This window comes from Urtica dioica, chromosome 6, assembly GCF_054948205.1.
Source record: "Urtica dioica subsp. dioica isolate 48M chromosome 6, U.dioica_male_clone48M_v1_H2, whole genome shotgun sequence".
NCBI classification, from domain to species: domain Eukaryota; kingdom Viridiplantae; phylum Streptophyta; class Magnoliopsida; order Rosales; family Urticaceae; genus Urtica; species Urtica dioica.
Genome location: NC_142761.1, coordinates 43,005,084 through 43,031,788, shown reverse-complemented (window position 1 = coordinate 43,031,788; position 26,705 = coordinate 43,005,084). Strand labels below are relative to the sequence as shown.

The 26,705-nt window shown below is 46.0% G+C and overlaps 1 protein-coding gene across 1 annotated transcript; it reads right to left on the bottom strand.

The window, feature by feature from the left end:
* Positions 1–588: 588 nt before the first annotated feature.
* LOC149394382 (uncharacterized) lies at positions 589–14,102 on the bottom strand. Its single transcript, XM_089618327.1, has 6 exons — positions 13,500–14,102; positions 11,893–12,979; positions 11,495–11,800; positions 3,384–4,820; positions 1,822–2,322; positions 589–693 (listed from the first exon to the last, which is right to left on the bottom strand). The coding sequence occupies exons 1-6, from the start codon at positions 13,970–13,972 to the stop codon at positions 589–591; spliced, it is 3,909 nt and encodes a 1,302-aa protein (XP_089474453.1). The 5' UTR covers positions 13,973–14,102.
* Positions 14,103–26,705: the final 12,603 nt, after the last annotated feature.

Here is a 26,705-nt window from a genome sequence, read left to right as displayed (position 1 = left end):
TGAAGCGTCGAGGTCATAAAGTCACTATTCCAGGTAAGCGTGGAGACATAAGTCAACTACTTACCAAGAGAATAATCATGTTTACGTGTATTTACGTGTTAATAATAATAAAGAGTAGGAAAAGCCTTAAAAGACACAAACACTGAAGATTAAGGCTTCGGCCACTCTTTATGGAAAATTTTAGTTGTGTTTTTACTCATTGGTTCAAACGCTAACTTGAACCAGCCACGTTGCTACTTTGTTGTAGTTAGATCCCTCTGCTAACCATAGACTTTGGCTAGATCTGAGGTGACAGGAGAGCAGGTTGGACTCTCGGATTCGAGCCGAGGGTAGAAGTACCAGGAGTCACATCCTGAGTCTTCAATCTAAAACACTTAACGAGCATGAAAGGGAAACCATAATTCTTTCGGGATTTAACCCGAGACGCTCTACTGTATATGCTTAGTTGTGTACTCTATACGCTAGAGTACCCAAATATTAAAAACGTTGTCGGTGGTACCTACAAGTCAATGACTTGTATGTAGCGGACTTAAAAGTCCATGCTCTGAGTACTCTTTATGCAGTGGGTGAAGGTCGCGATTCGCGAGCTCATTGCGAGACTGGAGTCTCGACGGTAGCTGATGCAAGCACCGTATGGCGGAATGGGTGAAGGTCGCGATTCGTGAGCTCATTGCCGTCAGAGCCCAGTATGCGCTGACGTCATAATAAAAAGGAAATGGTACCACTAGTGGATCCCAGACAAAACGAAAACTCTTAGGCCAGCGGAAGACTACTGCTCGAAGTCTGAAGTTGGTCTCTTGTCATTCCGGAGGTTATGATAGAGAGATGTATAACCTTGCGGAGTGACAAGTGTTAGCTAGGATGTGATCACACATTATGCATGCTATAGAATTAGCGACATTTGCATCCCGCATTCTTATGTGATTGTTTGCACGTCACATGGCTCTGCATTAGATGTTTTCCTTTCATAGGTTAGACTCCCGCTTACTGAGTCAATCGACTCATAGTTTTATGACCATTGGTAATGTAGATAAGGGAAAAGCTTATAAGCGGAAAACGAGATCGAAGATCGAGACCGAATGCGTATTGCCTTGACCTATGGGCTATGGGGTTTCTTAACCGGGGGTTAGTGCCTTTTGTTAAAACATTCCGGAACGTATTTGTATAGGAGTCGCTATTAGACTCTAAGTTATAAAAGCGAAAAATTTCCCCGGATTTTCGCAAACTATTTTAATATATAAAATTATTATGATCTATTGTTTAATATGTATGATATTGGAGTCGATCAGTCGCGGCTCGTGGGCGAGCTATCGCTCGCGAGTCGTGACAGTACATTGGCCTATAATTTTAAAAGATTGCTCTAATTTTTGCTAGATAGCTAGCCCGCTAAAATTGGTCGGCGAATAATTCATTGAGAGAGAGAGAGAGAGAGAGAGAGATTGAAGAGGGGTAGGATTAAAAATCTCAAATGGGATCCACGAGCATCGGTTCACTTACTTGGATCATTATGTGTAAATAGCATCTGTACAATCTTGACAAACTTTGACTAAATGTATTTCTAATAAAGTATGTTTTAGAATATTGTCCAAATAAAAATATTTTAGGAGTTACCAAAAGATGTATAAATTGCATAAAACGAAACTAAAATAGCCGTACAAAAACGAAATAAACATGAATACATGAAAAATAAACAGTTACAAAGTTATAATCCCTCACTGCCACCTCTTCTAAATACAATAATTAGAAGTCTTGTAATCCTCTATTTCAATATAATATTATTTTAATCATCATAAGACAACCCACACACACACACAACAAAACAAGCCAAGCAAACAGAGAGCGAGAAATATCTGTTTCTCCACCAAACCAGCCTTGGGCAGCGGGCAAACGGGAAATCTCCTTTTGACATTCTTCTGCATTTTGGCGGTAAAGCAAGCGGACCCCACATTTTCTGACTTGCGTTTGGGCGCCTTTCCTGACAATGAACGACACCTCCGTTGCACCAGAAATATCGCTGCAGTCCACGTGAAAGGATTGCATTACAACATGACCATCTTTGCCCATCAACTCGTGTAAAGGCCGGTGCGAATTCGTGATTCTTTCTCCCCGTTCGGTTGAGAAACTCGACTCCCACACGAGGCTAGCTCCGTCGTCAATGGAATCTGTGTGGCATATAATGGCACACGCCGCAAAGCCTACGAAATTGGGGTCATAGCACCCTGGATTCACGGTCACCGAAGATCCCTCACTTTGATAGCAAAACCACTTTGAGATTTCGTCACCCGGAAACCAAATGTCAACTTCCCGAACATGGGGGGGCAACTGAGATAAATCAATGTTAGAGATCTAATGGAGTTTAGAAAAAAAAAAATTGTTGCTCACATTCTTAAAAACCACATTCCAATATAGTGTCATTTGCTTAAACATCATATTAAAATCCAGATATACTAATTCCAATATAGTTTCAAATAAGCAAATTTTTTAACGAAATTTAACATCCAACTAAACAACTTATTCATAATCACAAACATAAATAGTTTGTGTGCAATTAATTTAGAGCATCAACAAGATATTTTAACTTGTAAAACATTTTAAGTTGATTAGGTAGTTGAATTTCCTAATTACAAATTAAAAAATAAGGTCCAAAATGCTACAAAATCAATACGTTAGGGAGCAAAATGTACCAAAAAAAGAAGTTAGGGGACTAAAATGTAGAAATAATATTTCAGTGATAATTTACGTCAAAAAACTTTCTAAATAAATAAGTGGAATATTTATTGATAATTGGGCTATTATTTTAAAACATCTCTCCTCAAACGGTTATTTCTTTACAAATCTCTAATTTTTTTACTTCTAAAGTGGGACTCATCTCCAAACAAGTAAACAATAATATAACATCGTCTCTTGGGTAAGTTCTAGCAGATCTGTTGTTTTAAAATTTAAATCAAATACGTGATTTCTAACTTTTAGAACAACATTTTGACACCTGATTGAAATGTGTTCTGTAATAATGTGCTACATCATACATTTAGCATAATTTTTGGCACTCTATTGGAGATGTTTGTAGCACAAAAATGAGCGTATATCAAAACTTTAACAAAAAATTGGCTACGTAAGCCACTTAAACTATATGAATTGTAAATTAGCCAACATTTGGTAAATAATTTGTAAATAGCCAACTTGCATACGTGGCAGCCAATTAACTACCTAAAATATATGTTTGGTTGTGTTAAATAAGGCTTTTATTAATTTGTTAATAAGTTTACTTGGCTATTTACAAGAAATTAACCAAAGGTGGGCTATATCTAAATCCACTATATCCGTGTGGTTATATAACTTAATAACCCAAACTTTAATGTATGTTTTAGTAAAAAAGAAATAGCATTAATTAGTTCTTCCTCTCTTTGTATAAAAGGTATAAGTGCTAATTTATCATGTTTAAAAAAAAAGAGAAGTACCTTTGGATCTGATGGTACCAACGTACCATTCCCAGCCAAAACTCTGCTCTGAAATTCAGCAACCACGTTGATGCAATCGAGTTGAAGCCATTCTGTGAATGTAATCCATGGCTTCGAAGCCCTCTCCACTGACTGACAGCCTTTTGCATCGAGATTCCTTGGTAAATGTTGTTCGACACGGGTGCCTTGAAGTTTTTCTTCCAACAAAAACAATCGATTCCAAAGCTTCTCGGGGCGCTTTATTGAGAACGGAAGCTTCGGCAGAAATTTGAGTTTGGGACAACCATTTATATTCACTGATACGATAGACTGCATGTTGAAGATCGTGTCCGGAAGTTTCTCGAGATTTTGGCAGTTTTGTAAGCTAAGAGTTTTAAGCCCGGTCAGATTCTTAATAGATGGGTTTAACTCTCTTATCCCAGTATCATCCAACAAGAGTTCTTCTAAACACTCCATAGGCTCGAAAATTTCAGGGAAGTGTTCCAACTTTAAGTTCTCTTTTACAGAAAGAATTTTTAGAAACTTGAGGTTGCATATTGTACTTGGAAGAGTTTCAATGCCAAAGCAACAATCTAACTGCAGCTTTGTAACCCGAGTGAGACACTCGATGGATAATTGAAACTTCTCTATCTTTGTCCTAGACATGTCTAGATACACTATGTTGCTTGGATTGGGAAGCAATGGAAATGTGCCGATGCTCGAGCAGAAGCTGAGATCCAAGTGCTTGAGATTTAAGATAGAAGATAGATCCATGACTTGATTCAGGTTCTTGCAACTCTGGAGAATCAAGGACTCGAGATTTGAGAAGCAAGAAAGATCCGGGAGTTTATTAAAGCTCTGGAGACCAGTGAGATTTAGATATATGAGATTTGAGTTGCGAGAGAGATTTGGGAGTTGATTCAGGTTGCAGCAACCACTGAGATTTATAGACTCGAGTTTTGAGTTGTGAGAGAGATCCGAGATCTGAGTCAAGCTACAACAACCACTGAGATTTAATGACTTAAGATTTGAGTTTTGCGAGAGATCCGAGAGTTTGATCAGGTTGCAGCAACCACTGAGATCCAACTCCTCGAGATTTAGGTTTTGAGAGATATCTGGGAATTCATTCAGATTACGACAGCCAGTGAGATTCAAGGAGTTTATATTTGAGTTCCGAGAGAGATCTGGGAGTTTATACAGTTTGCGACAACCACTTAGATTTAAGCTCATGAGATTTGAGGCCTGAGAGAGATCCGGGAGTTGATTTAGGCTCCAACAACCACTGAGATTCAAGCTCATGAGATTTGAGGCACGAGAGAGAACTGGTAGTTGTTTCAGGCTCCGACAACTATTAAGATTCAAGACTTTCAACTTTTGCAGATCCTATATGAAAAGTAAAAAATACTTGCCTGATTAGTCAGGTTGTATATGATAAGCAATCAAATGAGAGTGTTTGATGAGGACCCATGAGGTGTAATGAGAGTGTTTTTCTAGTTTTAAGGCTAATCTGTAAATAATGCACATAATTTTGAAAATAAAAAATTAATCATTTGACCTATTAAGATACATATACAAAGAAATTTCTCATAAAGAACAGGCTTCTTTAACACCTGTGGCCACTAAATTTTTGAGATTGTTGAACTTAGGCTCTTAAACATTTTTTGTTTCCTTTTATAAACCGTTATTCATTTTTTTTTTTAAAAGAAACTCGGAATTTTATTGAAAAATGCGGCTCAGCCGAAAAAAGTACCGGAAACTAGAGCTGAGGAAACCCAAAACCAGCTCCGAAAGAACAAAAAAAGAAACCAGGTCGACAGATTACATAGCGCTGACCCAATCCCTAACCAAATCTGTAAGAGAAAACGCCCTAAAAACTTTACTATTCGAGTGGAACCATAAGGCAATACAATGATTGATTTTGTCAATCAGTTTTTCCTTGCTCCAAGCCTCGTCGTTGAATAGCCGATTGTTCCTGGCAGTCCACAGACACCACAAAGAAGATATAACTCCAGCCTTAGACGCTTCGATCCATTTGTCGTTGCGCCCTGTCGTCTCATGAATCCAAAGCAGCCCTTCAATGGAATCAGGCAAGATTTGGATGTCCAGCTTTTGAAAAAGCCAATCCCAGATCGCCACCGCCACGGGACATCCGATAAAAAGGTGAACGGCATCCTCGCTCGCTCTAGCGCAAAGAGGGCAAAGGCTGGGCATCAAGGTCAAATGCGGATTGATCTTTTGAACCCGATCAGCCGTATTGACTCTATTGAGCGCCAATTGCCACGCGAAAATCTGGACTTTACTCGGGACCGGAGACTTCCAGACCGTCTCGAAGAAAGGGACAGAAACGGATTCCCCCTCGTCTGAGAGATCAACCACCATTGACTTCACCAAAAAGTCTTCCTTGTCGCCTACAGAAACGGATTCCCCCTCGTTTGAGAGATCAACCACTATTGACTTCACCAAAAAGTCTTCCTTGTCGGGTAACCAAACTCGGCGATCTCCAACACCTTCCCAAAGCCTAAAAAACTCCAGAAAAACCATCATGACGGCAGCTTCGCTAAACTCCCTTTCCGTCAGATTCCTGGGAAAACAGAAATCCCAGTTGACGAGATCAGGACGCTCGGGAGAGAGAGACGCAAAGCTTTGGATACTCCCATTCTTGATCGGGCATAGCCTAGCCAACCCCGGAAACCCGGTCCTTGAAACACCTATCACCACTCCACACATCTTCCCAAAAGCGAACCACCGAACCATCAAGAACCCTCCAAGAGACGCGGCTGAAAAAAACATCCCGAACCACGGATACCGACCGCCACGGGCTGCGAAAAGTACGATCTTCAGCCCCCCCCCCCCCCCCCCCCCCCCCCCCGGGTCCCAACCGTATGGAAGGGTACCGTAAATCGCAGAAATCACCTTATGCCAGAGAGCGCCTTCTTCAAGAGGGAAACGCCAAAGCCATTTTGCAAGAAGCGCGGTGTTCTTGTTCACAATACTCCCGAAACCCAAACCTTCTTTGTCTTTAGATTTCGAACAGATTTCCCAAGCCACGGCCGCTCGCGAACGCCTCGAATCAAAGCCTTCCCAAAAAAACCTTTTCATAATCTTCTCTATATCGTCGGCCACTCCTTTCGGCATTTTGAAGACGGACATGAAATAAGTGGGAAGGGCTGAAAGAACGGCTTTTATAAGCGTCATCTTACCTCCCTTCGAAAGAAAACCTCGCTTCCAACCGGCCAATCTTTTGGTCACCTTAGCCAACACCGGGTCCCAAAAGCCTTTCCTTCAAGGGCTGTCCCCTAAAGGCATTCCCAAATAACTAATCGGCCAATAATCACTTGGCAGCCCACAGCCCCGGCGACCGCTGAAATCTCCGCCTCCGAACAATTTATACCCACGATATTGCTTTTTTCTATGTTGATGGACAGCCCCGAGGCCTCGCAAAACTCCTTGACAATAGAGCAAAGAGATTCCCAGTTCGACGGGTCAGCCTCGCCGAAGATCAGCGTATCGTCCGCAAACTAAAGGTGAGACAACTTGACCGCCCCCGACCCAATTCCGAGAGCCTTGAAGCATCCTCTACTCACTCCTCTAGAAATATGACACGAAAGAGCGTCCGCCACTATAACGAAGAGGAAAGGAGATAAGGGGTCCCCCTGATGAATACCTCTCGACCCGACAAATTTATCGCGAGGTTTGCCGTCAACCATCACCGAGAAAGAGACGGACTCAACGCAGCCCCTAACCCAACTCCTCCACCGAAAGTCAAAGCCTTTTTTTCCAAAACAAAATCCAAGAAGGTCCAACTAACCTTGTCGTAGGCTTTCTCGAAATCCAACTTGAGGACCGCTCCCTTTCTACGAGCTCGATTGGTATCTTCCACAACCTCATTGGCTATAAGAATCAAATCGGTAATTTGCAGCCCTTAACAAAGGCCCCCTGATTTTCACTGATCGTTTCTTCCATCACCGAAGAAATTCTATTGGCTAAGACTTTTGTGATAACTCTATAAAGGCTTGTAACGAGGCTTATAGGTCTGAAATCCTTCACTTTACTAGAGTTAACCTTCTTAGGAATCAAGCAAAGAAGAGTTTCGTTGGTGATGCTGTTGACGATCCCGCTATTCCAGAATTCGGAGAAGACTTTCACGAGATCAGCCTTGAGCACATCCCAAAAATCCTGAAAAGTCGATAGAAAACCCGTCGGGCCCCGGGGATTTGCCTCGCGCACAACCAAAAACACCAGCCTTGATCTCTACCTCTTTGAAAGGCCTAGACAGCTCCTCCGCACTCTCTAAATTGATAGGCTGCCATACCACCTCGTCCCATTCTATTGGGACCATCGGTTGAGCCGTGAAGAGCGTAGAGAAAAAACCATTGATCTCCTCGACGATGAGATTTTCGTTTTCGACGAGGGAACCGTCCTCTCTTTCGAACCTCCATATAGCGTTCTTGGATTTTCTAGCCGACATAAGAGTGAAAGAGACGTGAGTTGATGTCCCCTTCTTTAGCCCAACCGACCTTCCCTTTGAGTCTAAGGGATCTCTCTTCTTCCTCCAAGATCCCGGCAAGCTTGATTTTAAGAAGAGATCTCTCGTTACGAAGTTCGGTGGACCAAGACGCTTCTTCTTCTTCTTTATCAAGCCTCTGGATATCTCTAAGAATGCACATCTTCAGACCGGTCTCCTTCGCTCTTTCTTCGGCCGCCCAAGGCTTAATTTTTTCTTTGAGAAGTTTAAGCTTTCGCATAAAACAAAAGCCCTCCCACCCTAGCTCCTGCTCTCTGCCCAATTCTTCTTGCACAAGTCTGCGAAAATCTTTGTTGACTAACCAAGAATTGTCGAGCCTGAAAGGGCACGGACCCCATTTTACCGGGCTGGAATTCAAGGTAATGGGAAAATGGTCGGAGACACCTCGAAATCGGGTTTCCTGCACACAGAAAGGAAAAGAGGCCCTCCACCTTTCTGTGAACAAAAAACGATCGATCCGAGAACATGACCAAGTAAAACTTCCATTCGACAGAGGGGGATCTAGGAGCTGGAGGTCGTCTATAATCTCGTTAAAAATCCTCATTGACCGCCTAGCCCTAACCGGCGAAGAACGCTCGTGGGCAAAACGAACCACATTAAAATCTCCCCTGACACACCAATTAGCCCCGCATATTTCCCCGAGCCCGGCCAACTCGTCCCAAAACGCTCCACGCTCTCTGTTTACACGGCCCGTAAACACCGAAAACCACCAGGACGACTCTCCTCTAGCTATCTCAATGGAAACCGAGAAGGAACCAACGAGATTATTCAAAACGCTGATTTTTCTCGAATCCCAGACAACTAGGATGCCTCCTGCTGTACCAAACGCTGGAAGATAAACTCATTCGTTGAATCTCGAACTCCAAATACTGCCCACGAACCTTCTGTCCACTTTCGATCTACGAACCTCCTGAAGAACCACAATATCCGGTCTCACGCTACAAATTAGAGACTTAATACCCCTCCTCTTATCGGAACTCCCCGAGCCCTTAAAATTCCGAGAGAATCATCATTGATGACCTGACAAAGACCTCGTTTCCTTGGCTTTGCCAAAGGACATCTCAAATTCTAGATTCCGGAGCTCCCTGTCCCGGCCCTTGATTCTGAGAATTTTGCCCGACGACTCAGAAAGCTGAACCGAAGAAGTACGCTGCTGGGAGAAACCTGCGGCCTCGGTCGGCAAGCGAACATCGAGAGGTTCTGGAAACTTAGGAGACATGCTTGCCTCTTAAAAAGGAATCACAGCGTGCTCCTCACCGAAGACGAGGGGAAACCCGTCCAAAACTTCCTCCGGATCAGGAGTTTCATCGTCGCTAGACGACGAGAAGGAAGCCTCGGACGAACCTGCTTCCAACTCGGACCCTCCGTCGCTTTCTAACAGCCCACCTTCATCATCCCCTACGAGCTTTTCACACCCGGTGTCCATATCGGAAACCTCCTCAACTCGTACAGCCGACGTAGCCTCTTGGTCTTCTCGGCGTCTTCCGGAAAAAAATTTCCCGTGATTCCGGTCTTTCATCAATTCCGAATCGCTGTCGTAGTCCACTCCTAACTTTCTGGTTCTTGGAGCTATGTTTTTTTCGGCCAAGAAATCTTCCCAGCGCGAAACTGTAACGGAATGGAAGTTTTTCTTCTCTTTGGGCCGCCACTTCCTTTTCAGGTCCGCTTGAAAGACTTGGTCCCTCTGGGGCAGATTTGGTTCCTCTAGGCTCACCAGAACAGTCCAGCCCAACCGATTGATCAATAAAGCCCATCTCAGATTTAGGGCTAACAGATATTTTCCCGGATGGGATAGGAAAGGATATTGGGCCTGCATAAGAATAGCTGCCCAACTCCAAAGTCCCAAGGGACACGTGAAAAAGGGGATGATGAATCGCCTATCCTACGCCCAACTCCGAATAAACGCACGTTTCACCCAGAGCGCAAACATTGGAATCCGATGTTCCCTTGTTTTTAGTAACCGCATCTGGGAAAAGGTCGCATTCCTTAACTGTGCCGCTTTTGTCTCTCTCCAACAAACAAATCATTAGCAACACATTCCGAGGAAAAAGTAGCGTTCTCCTTGAAATCGTGGCCCACTGTCTGCGCGCGTGCTTGAACACTCGCCGAGAACCCCGAGATATCTTTTCTGATTCCACCAAGACGTCCGTTGTTTTTCCGACCCTGAAGACCATCGGAGATGAGGAAGCACGAAACGACAATCCTCCCTGAAACGGTCTCCAAGTGCTGAGATTGAGGCAGAAATCCTTTCCCCGATGCTTTCACCTTAAGCTTTGCAAACTTTAGAAAAGAAAAATCTCTTGTGCACTTGGCTATCTGAACCAAGCCTCCACACTGCTCTCCGATTCTCAGAAAGACCTCCTCCGACCAGAGGTTGGGAGGAAGACCCGCGATCCCAATCCAGTGGTCTGAGGCAAAAAAGTCTGAGGCCTGTAAATGGTCTTCTGATTTCCAGGGAGATAAAGCCGCCACTCTCTTACTGCTATCGAAAATATTTCTAAGACTTAATATTTTTCTTTTTCCTCAAGACTGGCACCAAAGCAACGCTTTGTCACTCCCAAAGGGAGTATAAGGACAGTCCCGAGCTAAAGAGATACTTAAGTCATCGAAAATTATTTTCCAATACACTGAAGGCGAGAGTCTGTGAACTGTAACCGCTAAATTCCAGTCCTTCTGGAAATCGCGCGAAGGAGGAGGGGGAGAAACTTTCGCAGACATCTTTCCGGCAACGAGCGTGCTGGGAGGTCTGGCCAGAGCGCATGACAAAGAGCTGTCGGGGATTGCTCTCGAGGACACCGCTGCTGCGTAAGACTTCGAAGAAGAAACCTCTCTGAAAGGTTGTTGTGGCCTAGCGCTTTCCCTCTAGCCGTTCAAGAGACCGCTGAAAGAACCAAACATACTTTTCCACCCTCTGCTTTCAGGGACGAAGATGGCACGACTATTCCCACCAGAAACTTTGAGAATCCGGAAACAACGGCCTCTGCTGTTGACAAACGAATCTGCGATGATCACATAGCCGTTGCCGCAGAACTTCCTTCGGAAAGACTCTGGTTTAGAGCTGGCCAGCAAAGAAGGAAGGATGTCGCAGAGCCAGAAGAGAGCGTTCCTATGCAGAAGAACGCTGTAAAAACTAGGTCCCATCCTCTCGACCAATCTGACGATACTTCCATCTTTACCGATTGCCAAAGAGAAACTTTTAGCATCGGATTGGAATGACTCACAAAACTGGTTATTCCTTATTTTTGCCATAGGGGGAGACAAAAAATCAGGAAAAGGCAGAGAGGAGAGAGGAGAGAGAAGAGAGCATTTTCAGAAAAAAGATTTTGGCTTTCAATTTTTATAAACCGTTATTCATAATTTATTGAAAAATTGTGTAGAACACTTTGAATGTGTTTCTTAATTGAATAATTGGTATATAATTTCTACTTGGATTATGGATGCATAAAATTAAGAGTTCAGCGGGTAGATGGTGGTGATAAAATAGAATAATAAGTAATGGTTGCAATTACTTGAAAAGGGCTAAAAACAATACCTTGTATCCGCTGTTCCAAATTTGTTCAAGTTTCTCACCATGGATGGCTAGCTCGCAAAGATTCATCGGATTAAAACTCTGTGGCAAGGATTTCAAGGGGCAATGATTCCACCGGAAATATCTCAGAGTAGGCGGAAGAAAATCAAGATCTTTACGGAACACAAGTTTCCTTTCACCCGAAGGATCAATAGAGAGAAACCATAGGTTACGCATTTTTTCAAAGACCAGAGAGGGTATGGTCAATGAGTCTCTTATTTCAGATCTTGACATACACTTCAAGAGAACTCCTTGAATTTCTTTTGTTCCCTGACATAGTCCATACAAAAAACAAAATTATCAATTAATAATTCTCAACAACTAAAAATTTTGATGCACGGAAGATCTTGAGCATGACTTACCCGATTCTGTTCCAAGACATTGCAAATATCAGTAGTAGACCACAATCTACTGCGCTCTCCCAGATCATTTGATTGTTGAATAACAATTTCTTTGCCCATTTTTTGGATCAAATCATGCATCCGGATTTCACTGCATTCGCTTATAGTTATGAGAGCCTTGTCAATCAGAACTCCGACTCCAATAATCACTCCCTCATGTTTATACCCAAGTATAGTCTGCACAGAATTCTTATCTCCGCCTTTGAAGAAGCACGCGATGTCGAGAAATATGCCTTTCTCATGCAGTTTGTCATAGCTCACTTTCAGTATGTTTTGCACTTCAGGGTTTGGAGTTGAGTCAAGCAACTCCATTTCGCTTTCCCATTCTTCGATGCTCTTTGAATACAAGTGCCGACCCAAAACAGTGAGAGCCAACGGATTGCCTTTGGCGTACTTCTTGACAATTGTCTTTGCGAACTCCGAGTATCCCTCGGCCGGAAATTCCTCTTCTCGAAACGCCTTTGAGAGAAAGAGCTGATAAGCGTCGTCGAAACTCAGTTCCTCAAAATCGTGTATTTTTTTTGCTCCAATATTCTTGAGCACCTGCCTATCTCTGCTCGTCACGACAATTCTACTGCACGGACTTAACGAGTCACAATCTATGGCCAGTTTTTCCAATTGGTTTGCATCATCAACATTATCAAGGACTAACAGCACGTCTGCAGCTCTGAGTCTTTTCTTTTCTGAAGCGGTGACACGGTGTAAGTCCTTTTTATTCAACAGTTTGGAGAAAACTCTCTCTTGTAAGACCAAGGGTTGGTGCTTCTCAACTTCCTCCTTGACGTTTTCGAGGAAATAAGAACCGGAAAATCGAGAAAAGATTTTGTCAAACAAGACTCGAGCGAGTCTTGTCTTTCCTATGCCTCCCATTCCCCAAATGCCGACGACTCGAGTGCCCGGTTCAATGGAGCCGATACCTAACAATAACTCGATCTTCTTCATATTACTTTCCATTCCAATATCTTTTGTATAATCACAAGAAGGTATAAGCTTTTGTAGTCTCTCTGCGACTTCTTTAACAATAACTTTTACCAACTCGGATTCAGACCTGACATATGCGTAAATAAACCACAGCTGTAGTTAATAAATGTCCTAGAACAGTACTGGGGGTATTTATTTAACCAATTAAAACGTGAGGCTATTATGTTGAACAAAATTGAAAATGGTATGATACTATTTTGGACAAATAAAAAGTGATACTAACTTTGCCAAAAAAAAGAGACGATGTTTGTAAACACTATGCTATATATATGTATAGGGTATTTTTCTGTAACTTAAGCTGTAGGATAATAACTAACTGATTCACTGGGAAACAATTAGAACAGAGAAGCCAAAATCCCAACAGTTACAAATACAGATCTATCTTTGTTTGACCAAAATACCTCTTCAGCTTCTATACTACTCGATCTTTTCCACATCTACCTAAATAATCTATCTTTCACTTCAAAAGAAATACAATGTTTTATGACTACTGTATAATCAATGTAAATCAAAGAATTCTACTGTATAATCAAGAAAAAACATCCAGGGACCTAGCTTTCAGGTAAAAACAATTACTAACAATTTACCTCGCCGCTGTTTCCCAACCGGCTAAATTCGCAGTAATGTGTAGAGATTTTCTCCAAGTGGCTAACTTTGCCTTGTCATTTCTGAAGCGCCTTTTGTGTCTTAAAAAAGCAGCTTTGTAGCTTCCCAGTTGGTTCCGTATGTTTGTGGGTTCCACTTTGTAGAACACCGGAAAAACAAGCTGTCCTCTCTCTTCCTTGCAACGCACGATATGGTTGAGCTCATCCAGACACCACCGAGAATCTGCGTAGTTCTCTGAGAAGACGATAATGGAGATCAGCGATGCCTCGATCGCTCCCAGAAGCGCAGATGAGATTTTGTCTCCTCTTTTGAGTTCACATTCGTCTATAAAGATCGTGATTCCTTCATCCTTCAAAGCTTTGTAAAGAAAGCTGGTAAAGCCTCTGCGAGTGTCCTTGCCACAAAAACTGATGAAGACGTCGTAATTTTTAACGGAGGTACTCGAAAAATCCATAACTCAACCTTTGGGGCTTTATCAGAAATGGGTCAACGATAATCAAAAGTAAAGGAAATGAAAGAAAAAAATAAATAAGAAGATAAGATCGTGACTTTGTTCGAGGAAGGCATAACTCAAGCTTTGGGGCTTTATCAGAAATGGGTCAACGATCATCAATTGTAAAGGAAAAGAAAGAAAACATTTAAAAAAAAAAAAGAAATGAAAGAAAAATAATAAATTAGAAGATAAGATAGTGACTTTGGAAAAGGTGTTATGCTGGATTCAGTTCCTCCGATCACGAAACCATATAATATATTTGTGTATTATATTTATTTATATGTGTGTGGATCTCAAAAATTCGTAGTATTTGAATTGAAATAAACTTAAGAATAAATAACGAAGAAAATAAAAAAGGACGAATAACTTGTATTGAATGAATAGGTCGAACTGAATACAGAATAGTAATCGCGAGCTCAGTCGTACAACACTGGCGACGAGCTCGATACACGAAAAATAACAAAGATTGTTTCTATTTCTTATGCGAGAAAAATAATAATCAGGTCTGTATGTATTTCCATTTACTCCTATTTATAGTGAAATCACTTGACTTCTCGCCATCGATCTGGAGGACACGTGGTCGATCTGAGATTGATTTTGCATGACGTGCTCGTGCTGACTTGTTCCAATGCACCGTGAAAGTAGGAGGTAGAATGCGTCACTCGAACTGACTAGGCAGTCATTTGACTTCTTCATCATGCTGAGATGTGCGTCCGCCTGGCGAGATGGGCTTGGGCTTCGTCGTGGTGGAGAGGCTGAGGCTTGCGAGGCGAGAAAAATCCTTTTATTGGGCTTGTCCAGCTTATGGATTTCTCGGCCCATTCTTGAAAATGTGTGGTGGGTTATTTTCTACACCCACAATTAATCCCCTAGTATATTTAATAAATGTATTTATTAAATAAACTATAATTTGTTTTGAATTTCGTGGTTCTCGCGCTCGTTATTCAAATCCTTGGACAAGTGTTGGTTTGTCATGTCATTAGTGACGCGTGTCACGCTCTGCGCGTGTTGCAGAACCATAACCTTCGACTCTTCGGGTTCCCCAACAGTAATGGTATCCCTATCTAGTAGGCTCATGAACTGATTGACTGATGTGACGGGCTCTTTGATCGACGTTAATAAATAGTGACTGATGGAAACTTTTCGAATTTTCATCCTCTCATTATTACAACTTCAACAATTCTTCTCCACGTTAGTTATCTTATTTTCCTTCTCTTTACTTCGCATTTTCTCTCAGCGATTTTGTAAGAAAATTTCTTAGTTCGTCGTCTGTTCTAGCGAGCTCGACCCAACTCTGTTTAAATCTTCTTGACCCTTTATCCTAGATCTAAAATAAATGTCGACCCCCGAAAAACTAGACGAGATTTATAGGGATCTTAGATCTCCTTCTACTATCACGAGGAAGGATTTGAAACGTTACTTATAAGAGTTTGATGTTCCCTTATGAGTTACTCTTGCTCTCCCGGTGAAGGATTTCTACGTAGCCACTATCCAGGGAGGATATTGATGTGTTTATGAAATCTTTTTCCGAGAGTGTGGGTTAAGGTTTCCAATCTCACCCATTCTCTTGGCCTATTTAGATTCTCTTAGGATTTCGATTTTCCAAATGTACCCTGATTTCCTTAGGACGGTATCAGAGTTAATTACTCTGGCTAAGGAGTGAGAGGTAAACCTTACGGTCTTTGATCTAGCTCGGCTCGGTTACGTGAAGCGTAACTCGAAGCACACTCCATCTACCTTCTACTTGGCGAAGCCGCCAGGTCACAGCGTCATCGAGGATCTACCCGGGAAGGATTTCCATTGGGGTAGACGATACTTCTATTTCGAGGTCAATGAGCACTCCATTGGTTCCTATCAAAATAGTCTTAGTACGGCGTGGGCATCTTCGCCTTGTAAAAAAAAGATTCGTATAATTTTTTTTTTTGGATATTAATTTAGTGCAACGTCCGGTCTAACCTGTTTATCCGTTATTTTCGGCAAAGCTTGGGGCACCGAAGTCGAACAAGGTCTTCGAGGAAAAACTTGCTGCGCTGCGAGCTGGAGAGTGAGTGAAAGAGCTTTACCCCGACTTGGTTTCTCGAGGCGGGATATTGGCAGCAATCTGGTGTGAGTTTGTCATCCCAATTGAGTTTAAGTTTTTAAGTTTTTTTTATCTACTTGTCGAGTTTTTGTAAAAAACGGAAATTTATACATGTCTTCCTTCTTTTTCTGTTTAGACGAAGATACCGCGAGCAATTCAATGGACGACAACGTCGACTATATTGCCGAGAAAAAGCGGCTCAAGTAGATAAAAACTCGACGGACGTAAGATAACCTTCATGGGAATCGAAGATTACCTCGACGGACGTAAGAGCAACAATCAAAGCTCTCGTCATCGAGACGAACCTAGCCACGAGCAAGGCGAACCTCGTAAAAGATGAAACAAGGGAAATCAGGCTTCCAACCGCCAACTCCCTGCACCCCAGAAGCCGTGACTTGCGGAAGACTTTAAAGGGTATTTATCGTTCACACCGTTGAACACAACGCCGGAACGGATCATGGCTTTTGCACGTGACAAATTCACTCCCCCGAATGCTACAATCTTAAAAGGCAGATCGAGGCTTTGATCCAACGGGGTGAGTTGAAAGAGTTCGTGTTACGTATGATCAGTGCTGCGGGCCCCACCACAAACAGACCACAGTCTGGCAAGGGAGGAGGAACAACCGCTTCTGCCGAGCGAACCACGGCTACTGCCGACGCCAATCCACAGCTCCACGTTGTGACTACCATATTGGGAGGTCCACAAGATGGAGACTCAGCCCGACAACGGAACAAATTCCTTAGGGCTGCGGTTCAAGAAGACGCTGCTATGCACGTCAACTTTACGTACGAGGAACCTCCGTCCGTGCCACACGAGACGATGTATTTCACTAACGAAGAGGCCAATCGAGTTGTGCATCCGCACAATGGTGCGATAGTACTCAAAGCCCAAGTGGCTAATAACTTGGTAAAAGGGTTCTCATCGACAACGGCAGCGCTACCGACATAATTTTCAAGTCCACTCTAGAGCGCATGAAGCTCGGGGGGCTATGCCCGACTCCAACCCAAACGCCCTTGTTTGGGTTCATTGGGGACAGAATCGTGACCGAAGGCATCATCGATCTATCGATCACCTTCGGGACCCCCGGAGGCATTGAAGTCGTTCACATAGTCCCATTCCTAGTGGTTGATCAGGAGTCGCCCTACAACGTAATCATCGGGCGACCCACATTGAACCGGCTAAGGGCTATTACTTCCACGTATCACCTACTGGTGAAATTTCCCACTGAAGAGGGAATTGGCATCATGGCCGGAGACCAATCCCATGCCAAGATATGCTACGTGCAAGGAGTCGACGGCAAGTCCGCGGGAAAAATGGTCAACACAATCTTCCAACTGGAAGACGATTACCCATGCGACCTAAAGGACGCAAGGAAGTTCGGAGAACTTGACCCTCGGGACGAAGTGGAGAGACTCAAAGTGGAAACCTCCGATGATCTCGTGCCGGTCGTGCTAGACGAATTTAAACCTGACCAGCTTGTAAAGATCGGCACCCGACTTCCACTCACCATCAAGACTCAACTCACTGCATTCCTCCGAGAATTCAAGGATGTGTTCGCATGGACTCATGCAGATATGCTCGGAATTGATCCTGAAATAATAGTGCACCGATTAAACGACGACCCAGGGATCACCGAGAAAGTGCAGGTTAGACGAACGTTCAATCCCGAACGATACCTGGCTATAAATGAAGAGGTCGAGAAACTTCTCACCGCAAACTTCATCCGATAGGCTAAGTACCCCAAGTGGGTCACCAAGGTGGTAATGGTGAAAAAACCTAATGGGAAGTGGCATATTTGCATAGATTACAAAAATCTTAACAAAGCCTGCCCTAAGGACTGCTTCCCACTCCCCCGCATCGAACAGCTGGTCGACGCCACGGCTGGCCATGAGCTCCTCAGCTTCATGGACGCCTACTCAGGCTACAACCAAATTCGAATGCATGAGCCCGATCAGATTAAGACAATCTTTGTCACCGATCGAGGTCTCTACTGTTATAAGGTCATGCCTTTCGGCCTTCAAAATGCGGGAGCAACGTACCAACGTCTGGTTAATCTGATCTTTGCCAATCAAATCGGCAAGACCATGGAAATGTACGTGGACGACATGCTCGTAAAAACCTACAAGCAACTAATCACGTACACGATCTAAGGGAGATGTTCACAATCCTCTGCCGGTATAAAATGAAACTCAACCCCAACAAGTGCGTGTTCGGGGTTGAATCTGGGAAATTCATTGGATACATCGTCAGCCGACGAGGGATAGAGGCGAATCCCGAAAAGATCAGGGCACTCCTTGAGATGAAGTCTCCAAGACGAGTCAAAGAGGTACAAAGCCTGACCGATCGGATTGCTGCTCTGACGCGCTTCGTGTCAAAAGCCACCGACAAGTGTCAACCGTTCTTCAAAGCTCTGAAGAAGACAGACGGCTTTGAGTGGACCGATGAATGCGAAAAAGCCTTTCAAGAAATGAAGGCCTACTTCGGGTCCCCGCCATTCCTCTCCAAACCAAAGGAGGGCGAGATGCTATACGTATATCTCATTGTCTCTAAAAGAGCCGTAAGCGTTGTTCTTGTCCGCGAAGAAGATAGGGTCCAATGGCCGATCTACTACGTGAGCAAAGCCTTACTCGACGCAGAAACGCGTTACACCGAGATAGAGAAACTTTCTCTGGCCCACGTGACAACAGCCAAAAAGCTGCATCCGTATTTCCAAGCTCACCCTATCACGGTGCGAACTGAGCATCCGATCGGTAAAGCTCTTCAAAAGGGAACATCAACTCGCATGGCGATCTGGTCCTAAGAATTGAGCGAGTACGGGATTGAGTTCCACCCTAGATCGGCTATAAAGGGTCAGACCTTAGTCGAATTTGTGGCAGAATTCTCCTACACTCCCAATATGGAAAGAGCGGAAAATGGCTTAGCCGATAACGCAATAACGCGGAAAAGAAAGGTTGACCCAACGGGTCCCATCTGGGAGTTATACGTAGACGGAGCATCTAATGCTCGGGGGCTGGCATCGGAATCATTTTGACTAACCCCGATAGGGAGAAGTTGCGATATGCCCTCCATTACGGCTTCCAAGCCTCCAATAATGAGGCCGAATATGTAGCCCTCATTATAGGGATAGAGCTGGCACAAAAGCTTGGCTCAAAGAACCTGCGAATACACTGCAACTCATAGTTGATCGTAAACTAGGTTAAAGGAGATTATACTGCCAAGGAACATAATATGGTTGCATACCTGGCAAAGACAAACTCCAAGCTCGATGCCGTCTCTTGGATCGATATTCTCCAAATCCCAAGAGAACAAAATTTAGAGGCTGACGCACTTGCTCGCCTCGGATCTGGCATCGACGAAAATGGATTGGGAACCGTACCCATCGAGTTTCTCCCATAGCCGTCTGTCTCCCGAGATGAAGTCGGGACTATAAAGGTTATGTCTTAGCCTACCTGGATGGACCAAATTATCGAGTTTCTGCGAAGATGGGAACTCCCCAAAGACCGCAAAGAAGCAGATAAGCCGAGAGTCTTAGCATCCAAGTATACGCTTCGAGATGACATACTCTATAAGCGCGGTTACTCAACACCGCTGCTCCGATGCCTCAATAGCGTCGAGTCGACCAAGGTCCTCCGCGAAATACACGAGGGCATCTGTGGGAACCACGCCGCTGGAGTTTCCCTCGCGCTCAAAGCGCTTAAACAAAGCTATTTCTGGCCTACCATGAAAAAAGACGCTTTTGAGTGGGCGAAGCGCTGCGACAAGTGCCAACACTTCTCCGAAATCCTGAGACATCCGCCGACCCCACTAAATAGCATCATTGTCCTGCGACCCTTCGCTAAATGGGGCGTGGACATTATTGGCAAGCTCCCCAAAGCGCCAAGGCAATATGAGTATGCCATAATTGCCATAGACTACTTCACCAAGTGGGTAGAGGCCGAGCGGCTTGCCAGAATAACCGAAGCGAATACGACAAACTTCATCTGGAAAAGCAACATATGCAGGCATGGCATCCCTGTCTCGATTGTGACCGACAATGGCACACAATTTGATAACGCGCAGGTAAGAGATATATGTGATCAACTAAAGATCAGCAAGACATTCTCCTCGCCGCGTCACCCGCAGGCCAACAGCCAGGTCGAAGCAGTCAACAAGACTATTAAGAGAAATCTTAAAAAGAAGCTCGAAGACAAAAAAAAGGCGCCTGGGCTGAAGAGCTGCCATTCGTCCTGTGGGCTTACCGAACGACCGCGCGAAATGCCACTGGTAAGACATCGTTCTCCCTCGCATACGGGATCGAAGCCGTGGTACCAGTCGAAACCGAGATCCCCACATTCCGAGTCGAGACATGCGCCTAGAGTTAGACTTAATCGACGAAAAGAGGTCAGAAGTGCTCGATCGCCTCGCCGTATAGAAGCGAAAGGTCGAAAAATACTACAACTCCAAGATCAAAAGGCGAACCTTTGTCGTCGGAAGCCTCGTACTCAGACGAGTGTTTCAGAATAACAAGTGCAAGGTGCCAACGTCCTAGGCCAAAACTGGGAAGGCCCCTACAGAGTCCGCAAAGTCATTCATGACGGGACCTACTACATCGAACACACGGACGGAACTCCGATCCGCCACCCGTGGAATGCGGAACACTTGAGGAAGTACTACCAATAGCTAGCAATTTCCCCGTTTCATTGCTTTAATTTCCCATTTTCAATAAGGCATGCGAGCCAATGTTTTAGGATTTTAAATTTTTCGCAATCATAATAAAGTTCAAGATTTCCCTTTCAAAATCCGCTTTATACAAGTTCTCCCGTTAAGACGCCTACAGCAGTAAGGAAACCCTCAAGAAGACACGCTCCACCAAAATTTTTAAGTCTCAACCCGAACGCAAACGGGAACGAGGACCCTAAGACGCCTACATGGCGCACATAAGACGCCTGCACGGCGCAATCAAGACGCCTACATGGCGCACGTAAGACGCCTACATGGCGCACCTAAGACGCCTACATGACACATCTAAGACGCCTACATGGAGCACCTAAGACGCCTACATGGCGCAACCAAGTCGTCCCTCGTGACGCACCTAAGACGCCTATATGGCGCACGTAAGACGCCTACATGACACACGTAAGACATCTACATGGTGCAATCAAGACGCTTACATGGCGCACGTAAGAAGCCTACACGGCGCAACCAAGTCGTCCCTCGTGACGCACCCAAGACACCTACATGGCGCACGTAAAACGCCTACATGGCGTACGTAAGACTCCTACATGGCGCAATCAAGATGCCTACATGGCGCAACCAAGTAGTCCCTCGTGACGTATCCAAGACGCCTACATGGCGCACTTAAGACGCCTACATGGCGCAAATAAGATGCCTACATGGCGCAACCAAGTCGTCCCTCGTGACGCACCTAAGACGCCTACATGGTGCACCCAAGACGCATGTATGGCGCGTCTAAGACGCCTACATGGCGCGACCAATTCGCAGTTGAAGCGCTTATAGAACGCAAACCGTACAAACGGTCGGTGTATCTAAGGAAAAACCCTGCTAAGACAAAAGACGTGCCAAAACCACTGGTAAAAGATGCATGTCCGTCAAAACATGCCATATCCATTCAAGATGAGAGTGCAAGACAAAAAAAAAAAGAAATGAACAAACATGTTCATAAAAGAAAGCAACGTTTCATAAAAAGAGGGCAACCGCCCCAAAAATCCTAAAAAGCAAGCGCTAAAACGAGTGCGCAGAAAGAAAACTCCTAAAAGAAACCGATGTGCTGAACACTTGCGCGAAAAAAGAAAGGGAAAATAAAAAGCTTTCACTCGGCAAGATCGTCGCCAAGGGGTTCAACCCCATCAAGCGGAGGAAACAAAGAGTTGAAGAAGTGGAAGGTGACCCCTCGAGAAATATTCTCGGTAGCGGTAGCGTCCCGACACTCCACCGCCGCCGCATGCCTTGCCTCTTCAACCCCGACGTCGAAGTCGTCCTGTAGGTCTGATGCGAGCTGTTCCACTGCAGCCTTCTCCGCGGTGACCCGAGCCACTTCCTCCGCCAAAGAATCGCGCTCGCGCTCTGCTCGTACACGGGCGGCCTCACTCGATGAGAGCTGACCCTGAAGAATGCCTACTTCTTCTATACGCGACTCTAACTGGCATCAAAGGTCCCGCACCTCGCTCCGGAAAACGTTCGTCGATCGGGTCGCCACTTCAAGAGCTTGACGTTCCATCGTTAACTCCCCAACCATTTTTGCCACTGCTGACTGAGCGCGGTCACACTTGCCTTGGGTTACTCCCAGCTCCACGCGAGCCTCTTGGAGCTGTTCGCGAAGACTCGCAAACTCTGCCTTTGAGTGAGAACCTCGCTCGGCACGGGCTAGCTGAGATTTCGCTTGAGCAAGCTCATCCTGGGCAAGGCCCATGCGTCGAATAAGATCGTGAAGAATCTTCTCACCCCGGGTCATGCGTGCAAGCACCTGAGAGGGCGAAAAGACAAGTCAGCGAAAAACAAGATCCTGGCAAAACAAAGCGAAAGGATAAAACAAAGGGAACTTTCCCTCAGTGCGTCGGAGACGCCATTGCGAAAGAACTCCACATCGCTGCTGGCCACGATGCCCTTCCACATCTTCATCGAAGATTGCGTGAGCCCCTGGGAACATTCCCCTCTGACCTCCACAGCCTCTAGCTCGATCATCGAGTTCGCGCGCTTCGAATCCAAAGACGAGTCCGGAAGAGCTGATGAAGAGGGTCGCTTCAAGGAAGCGCAGAGACCACTCTCCGCCGAATGACCAGCGTCGGACTTCTCCCGGACATTCTGCGCCGCGATCCAGGAACGGATTGCCGCCAACGACTTTGGGTCTCGAGAAGATTTTGTCATGCGCACCCGAGCCCTCGCCCTAGCCGAAGGAGCTACAAAAACAACAAAGTCAAAACTCTAGACTAAAACAAAAAAAGAGAAAACGCCAAAAGTACCTGAAAAACCGTTGTTCGAGGGAGATGACACAGCGCTAGGGGCACTCTCCGTCCGCTGACTGTCGTCACGGCCGAGAGGAAAAGGCGAGAACCACCCGTTAGACGACATCAGCTCTGGCGAGCGGAATTGCTCACGAGCTTTCTGAGCCTCCGACATTCCCCAGATCTCCTTCACAAAGTCGAGATCGTCAGCTCCCGCGTCGGTAAAGAATTCAGTCAAGGGTCCAAACCGGAGTGGCGCATCTCCAAAGGCCTCAACTGAGACCCACACCGACGCTCTCCGGTTATGCTTCTCCGAGTCCGTGATCAGCTTAGTGTTCCGGAGATCGCGGGCCATGAAGAAACTGGGTTGCCTGGGCGCAGGGAACACCGCGACAAGATTACGGAAGTCATTCACGGTCATCGCCCGCTCAGTCTGGCAGTGCCATTCCATGTGACACATCGCCACCATGCGGTAAAACGCCGGGCTCATCTGACAAGCATGCACCCCCAATCGCGCGAGGAGCTGCTGGATAATGGGCTGAAACGGCAGCCGCAGCCCACAGTAGAGACTTGCGACGGAAACTGCAGCGAATCTGCGATGTAGACGGAAATGGCGATCATCAGGTAAGGGACGGAGAAGCGCCATAGATGACGGAATGGCGTATGCCTCCCTGAGGTCGATGAATGTTCGGTAGATGAGCGAGCTCGAAGCATCGATACCCAATTAATCAAAGCCCTCGGGAGCAACAAAGCCTTCCTCGGGATACCACTTCGTCCTAGCAAGTGACCTCGCCGACACTATCGTCTCCGCGTCAGGGGTCTCGTACCGAGCACCTTCTAGCCCCAATGGAGTACCTCCGTCCTCCAAAATGGCCGCGGCAGTCGCCAGTGGCCATTCGGGACGCTTCGGTGCAGGGCTGTCGGCCCCCGGGCATGTCTCTAAGTCGCCTTCGGGATCTTCTTACTCTGGCCCAATGTCATCCATGCAGTCAATCTCGTCGAGGACCGACTCTAGCAAGGCCGTCGTGGCCACACTAACAACCTCACCCGGCGCACCGCAAACGTCCAAGCCGGACTTTGGTGCATCAGGCCGGGGTACGTCGCGCGCCCCCTTGCCAACCAAGTTGATCATGAGGCAAGGAACAGCTTCCCCGGACGTAGGTTGACCGGCGCTCCCGTCCGCGCCACGCCCAGTTGGCGCGCACTCCTCCCGAGGCTGAGGAACAGGCGCAGACACTCCTAGCTCGCCTTCTTCAAACCACTGCTCCACTCTACTTGGATTCTCCTCCACGTGCAAAGGAACCTCCCCTAATCCCACGAAGAGGTCATCCTCTACATGCTCAGAGTCCTGAAACAAGAGAGAGAAATCAATCTCGGGATCCTCAGTTGAGAAAGGGGAAGGGATATCCATAATGCAAAAAGTGTAGAAGAGGAAAAGTGTAGAGAAAGAGAGAAAAAATAAAGTGGGAGAATAAGAAAATGGAGGCCACTATTTATAGACCTCTTTTTTTGGGGGGGGGGGGGGGGGGGGGGGGGGGGTAGGAGTCCAAATCCTACTCCCACAAGATGGAAAAAGGAGGAAATACCATCAAAAGTCGAATTCCCCCGCACAAACGCGTCACCCCCGTGCGCGATGCGAGCGCCGCGCGGTCGCGCAAAAAAAAAAAGAAGGAAAAAAAGATGGGCGGCGATGAGGACTTTGAAATGAAGTTTCCTCAAACACCCAACCGAAAGAACTTAAAGTTCATCGCCAGGAGCCTCTCGAGTGACGAACTTGGGGGGCTAATGTTGTCGGTTGTTTTCAGAAAACTCGGAGCGCCGAGAAGACGCGCCACTCAAAGGGCCGATGGTCAGGCCGGAGGTCCTTTAGAGTGGCAAGCCTTCCGTCACGAGTCGCTAGCAAGCCCTCGTACCGAAACTTTCAGCTCTTCGAGTCGAGCTTCACTCCTAAAGTCGAGTTGATCTCCTTGAGTCGAATCTCGCTCCTCGAGTCGAGCCGCTCTCCATGAGTAGAGATTTTCATACTTCAAGTGACGAGTCTGATATCCGAAGCCCATACTTCAAGTGCGCGCGCCCCCAGTCACACATGGGCGAGAAAGGAGCCTTCTAAGGCCCTCTAACTCCTATAAATACCCCCTCTCATTGAGGGGAAATAAATCTTATTCACTCATATCGATACGCTCGAATTCTCGTTCTCCTTTGCTTCTCTTGATGCCATTTCTGGCCTGAAGTGCTTTCACGAGTCTCTCTCGTTCTCAGAGGTTCGGAAGCACTCTCGGGGACTCCCGGATGTCGCTCCCTCTGATCGAACGCCGAGATTAGTGCCCAGGCACGCTCCTAGGGTTTTCTACCAAAAATCCCCTACGCGTCTAACACACTAGACGCGTCCGCGATTTCTGAAGTTCTGAGACGTCGCCGAGGACTCCTCCGCGTTTCGTCTCCTTCGTCTGAAATGCTCATCCCCCTCAGGCTCTGCGCCTCACACTGCATTACATACGCCCTGAACTACGTTCTGACCTGATCCCAGGCACAGGTACGTAGGCAGCCGACACACAAGGCACGGTCACTCCTCCTCCTCACCCATTCTCTCCTTTGAGAAGCGTGTTGATCGGAGAAAACCTAGCTCGAGACTTTCGAGTTCACACTTTTGGCTCGGGTGCGGGCACTTGGTCCGGCCTTGGGTCGAACCACCCGAAGCTTTAAATAGTTGTTTATTTTCATGCGACAACAACCACAAACTCAAGTAGACTCGGGAGACCGAGTCTAAGACGTTCACCGCCCGAACGCGACCACTTGGTCCGGCCTTGGGTTGAACCATTGCAGGTGTTTAAATTGTTGTCCGAAAATGGAGACAACATTTTGGCGCTAGAAGGAGGGTGACTCCCAACCTTAGTGAGACATTCTCTCTACCATTACATCTTTTTTGCTATAACAACAAGGACTCTTGCTAGATGAGTCACTTGCTGGCGATCTCTGCGGATACCTGAGCAACTAGCTCCAGGTACAGCCCAAGAAGCTCGGCCCACCACTTGGAAGAGCAGCATAGTGAAGATGAGAGCCAGCCACAAAACTCGACCACCGGCATTGAGGCCGTCCTCCGACAGGAGGTGGCCCGTAGACTCGCTACGCTCTTGTCGGCCGATGACGTTGAGACCGTTCTCCAACAAGAGATGACCCGGAGACTTGTTACGTTTTTAGATCGATTGGACGTGGGTGGCGCGCTTATTGCCGACCTCATCGAATGCAATGTTGGGGATGGTCCTAACCACAATGACGCAATTGTCGTCTCGGCACCGGTTGCTGAAAACCTAGTCCGAACCGACATCGTCTTCAAGTCAACCTTGGACGGGATAAGGTAGCTAGACTACGGCCGACCCGGATCTCGACCCCACTCTTCTGCTTCTCCTATGAGAAGGTGATGACAGAGGGCACCATCGACTTCCCAGTGACCTTCGGGACGCCCGGGGGGATCAAGGTCACCCACGTCGTGATGTTCTTAGTAGTGGATCAGCCATCCCCCTACAACATCATCATGGGCCGATCCACTCTAAACAAGTTGAACGCCGTAACCTCCACCTACCACCTGGTAATGAAGTTCCCGACCGAAAAGGAAGTCGACATGATGTTGGGAGACCAACCGATGGCAAGACTATGCCATATGGAAGACATGGGC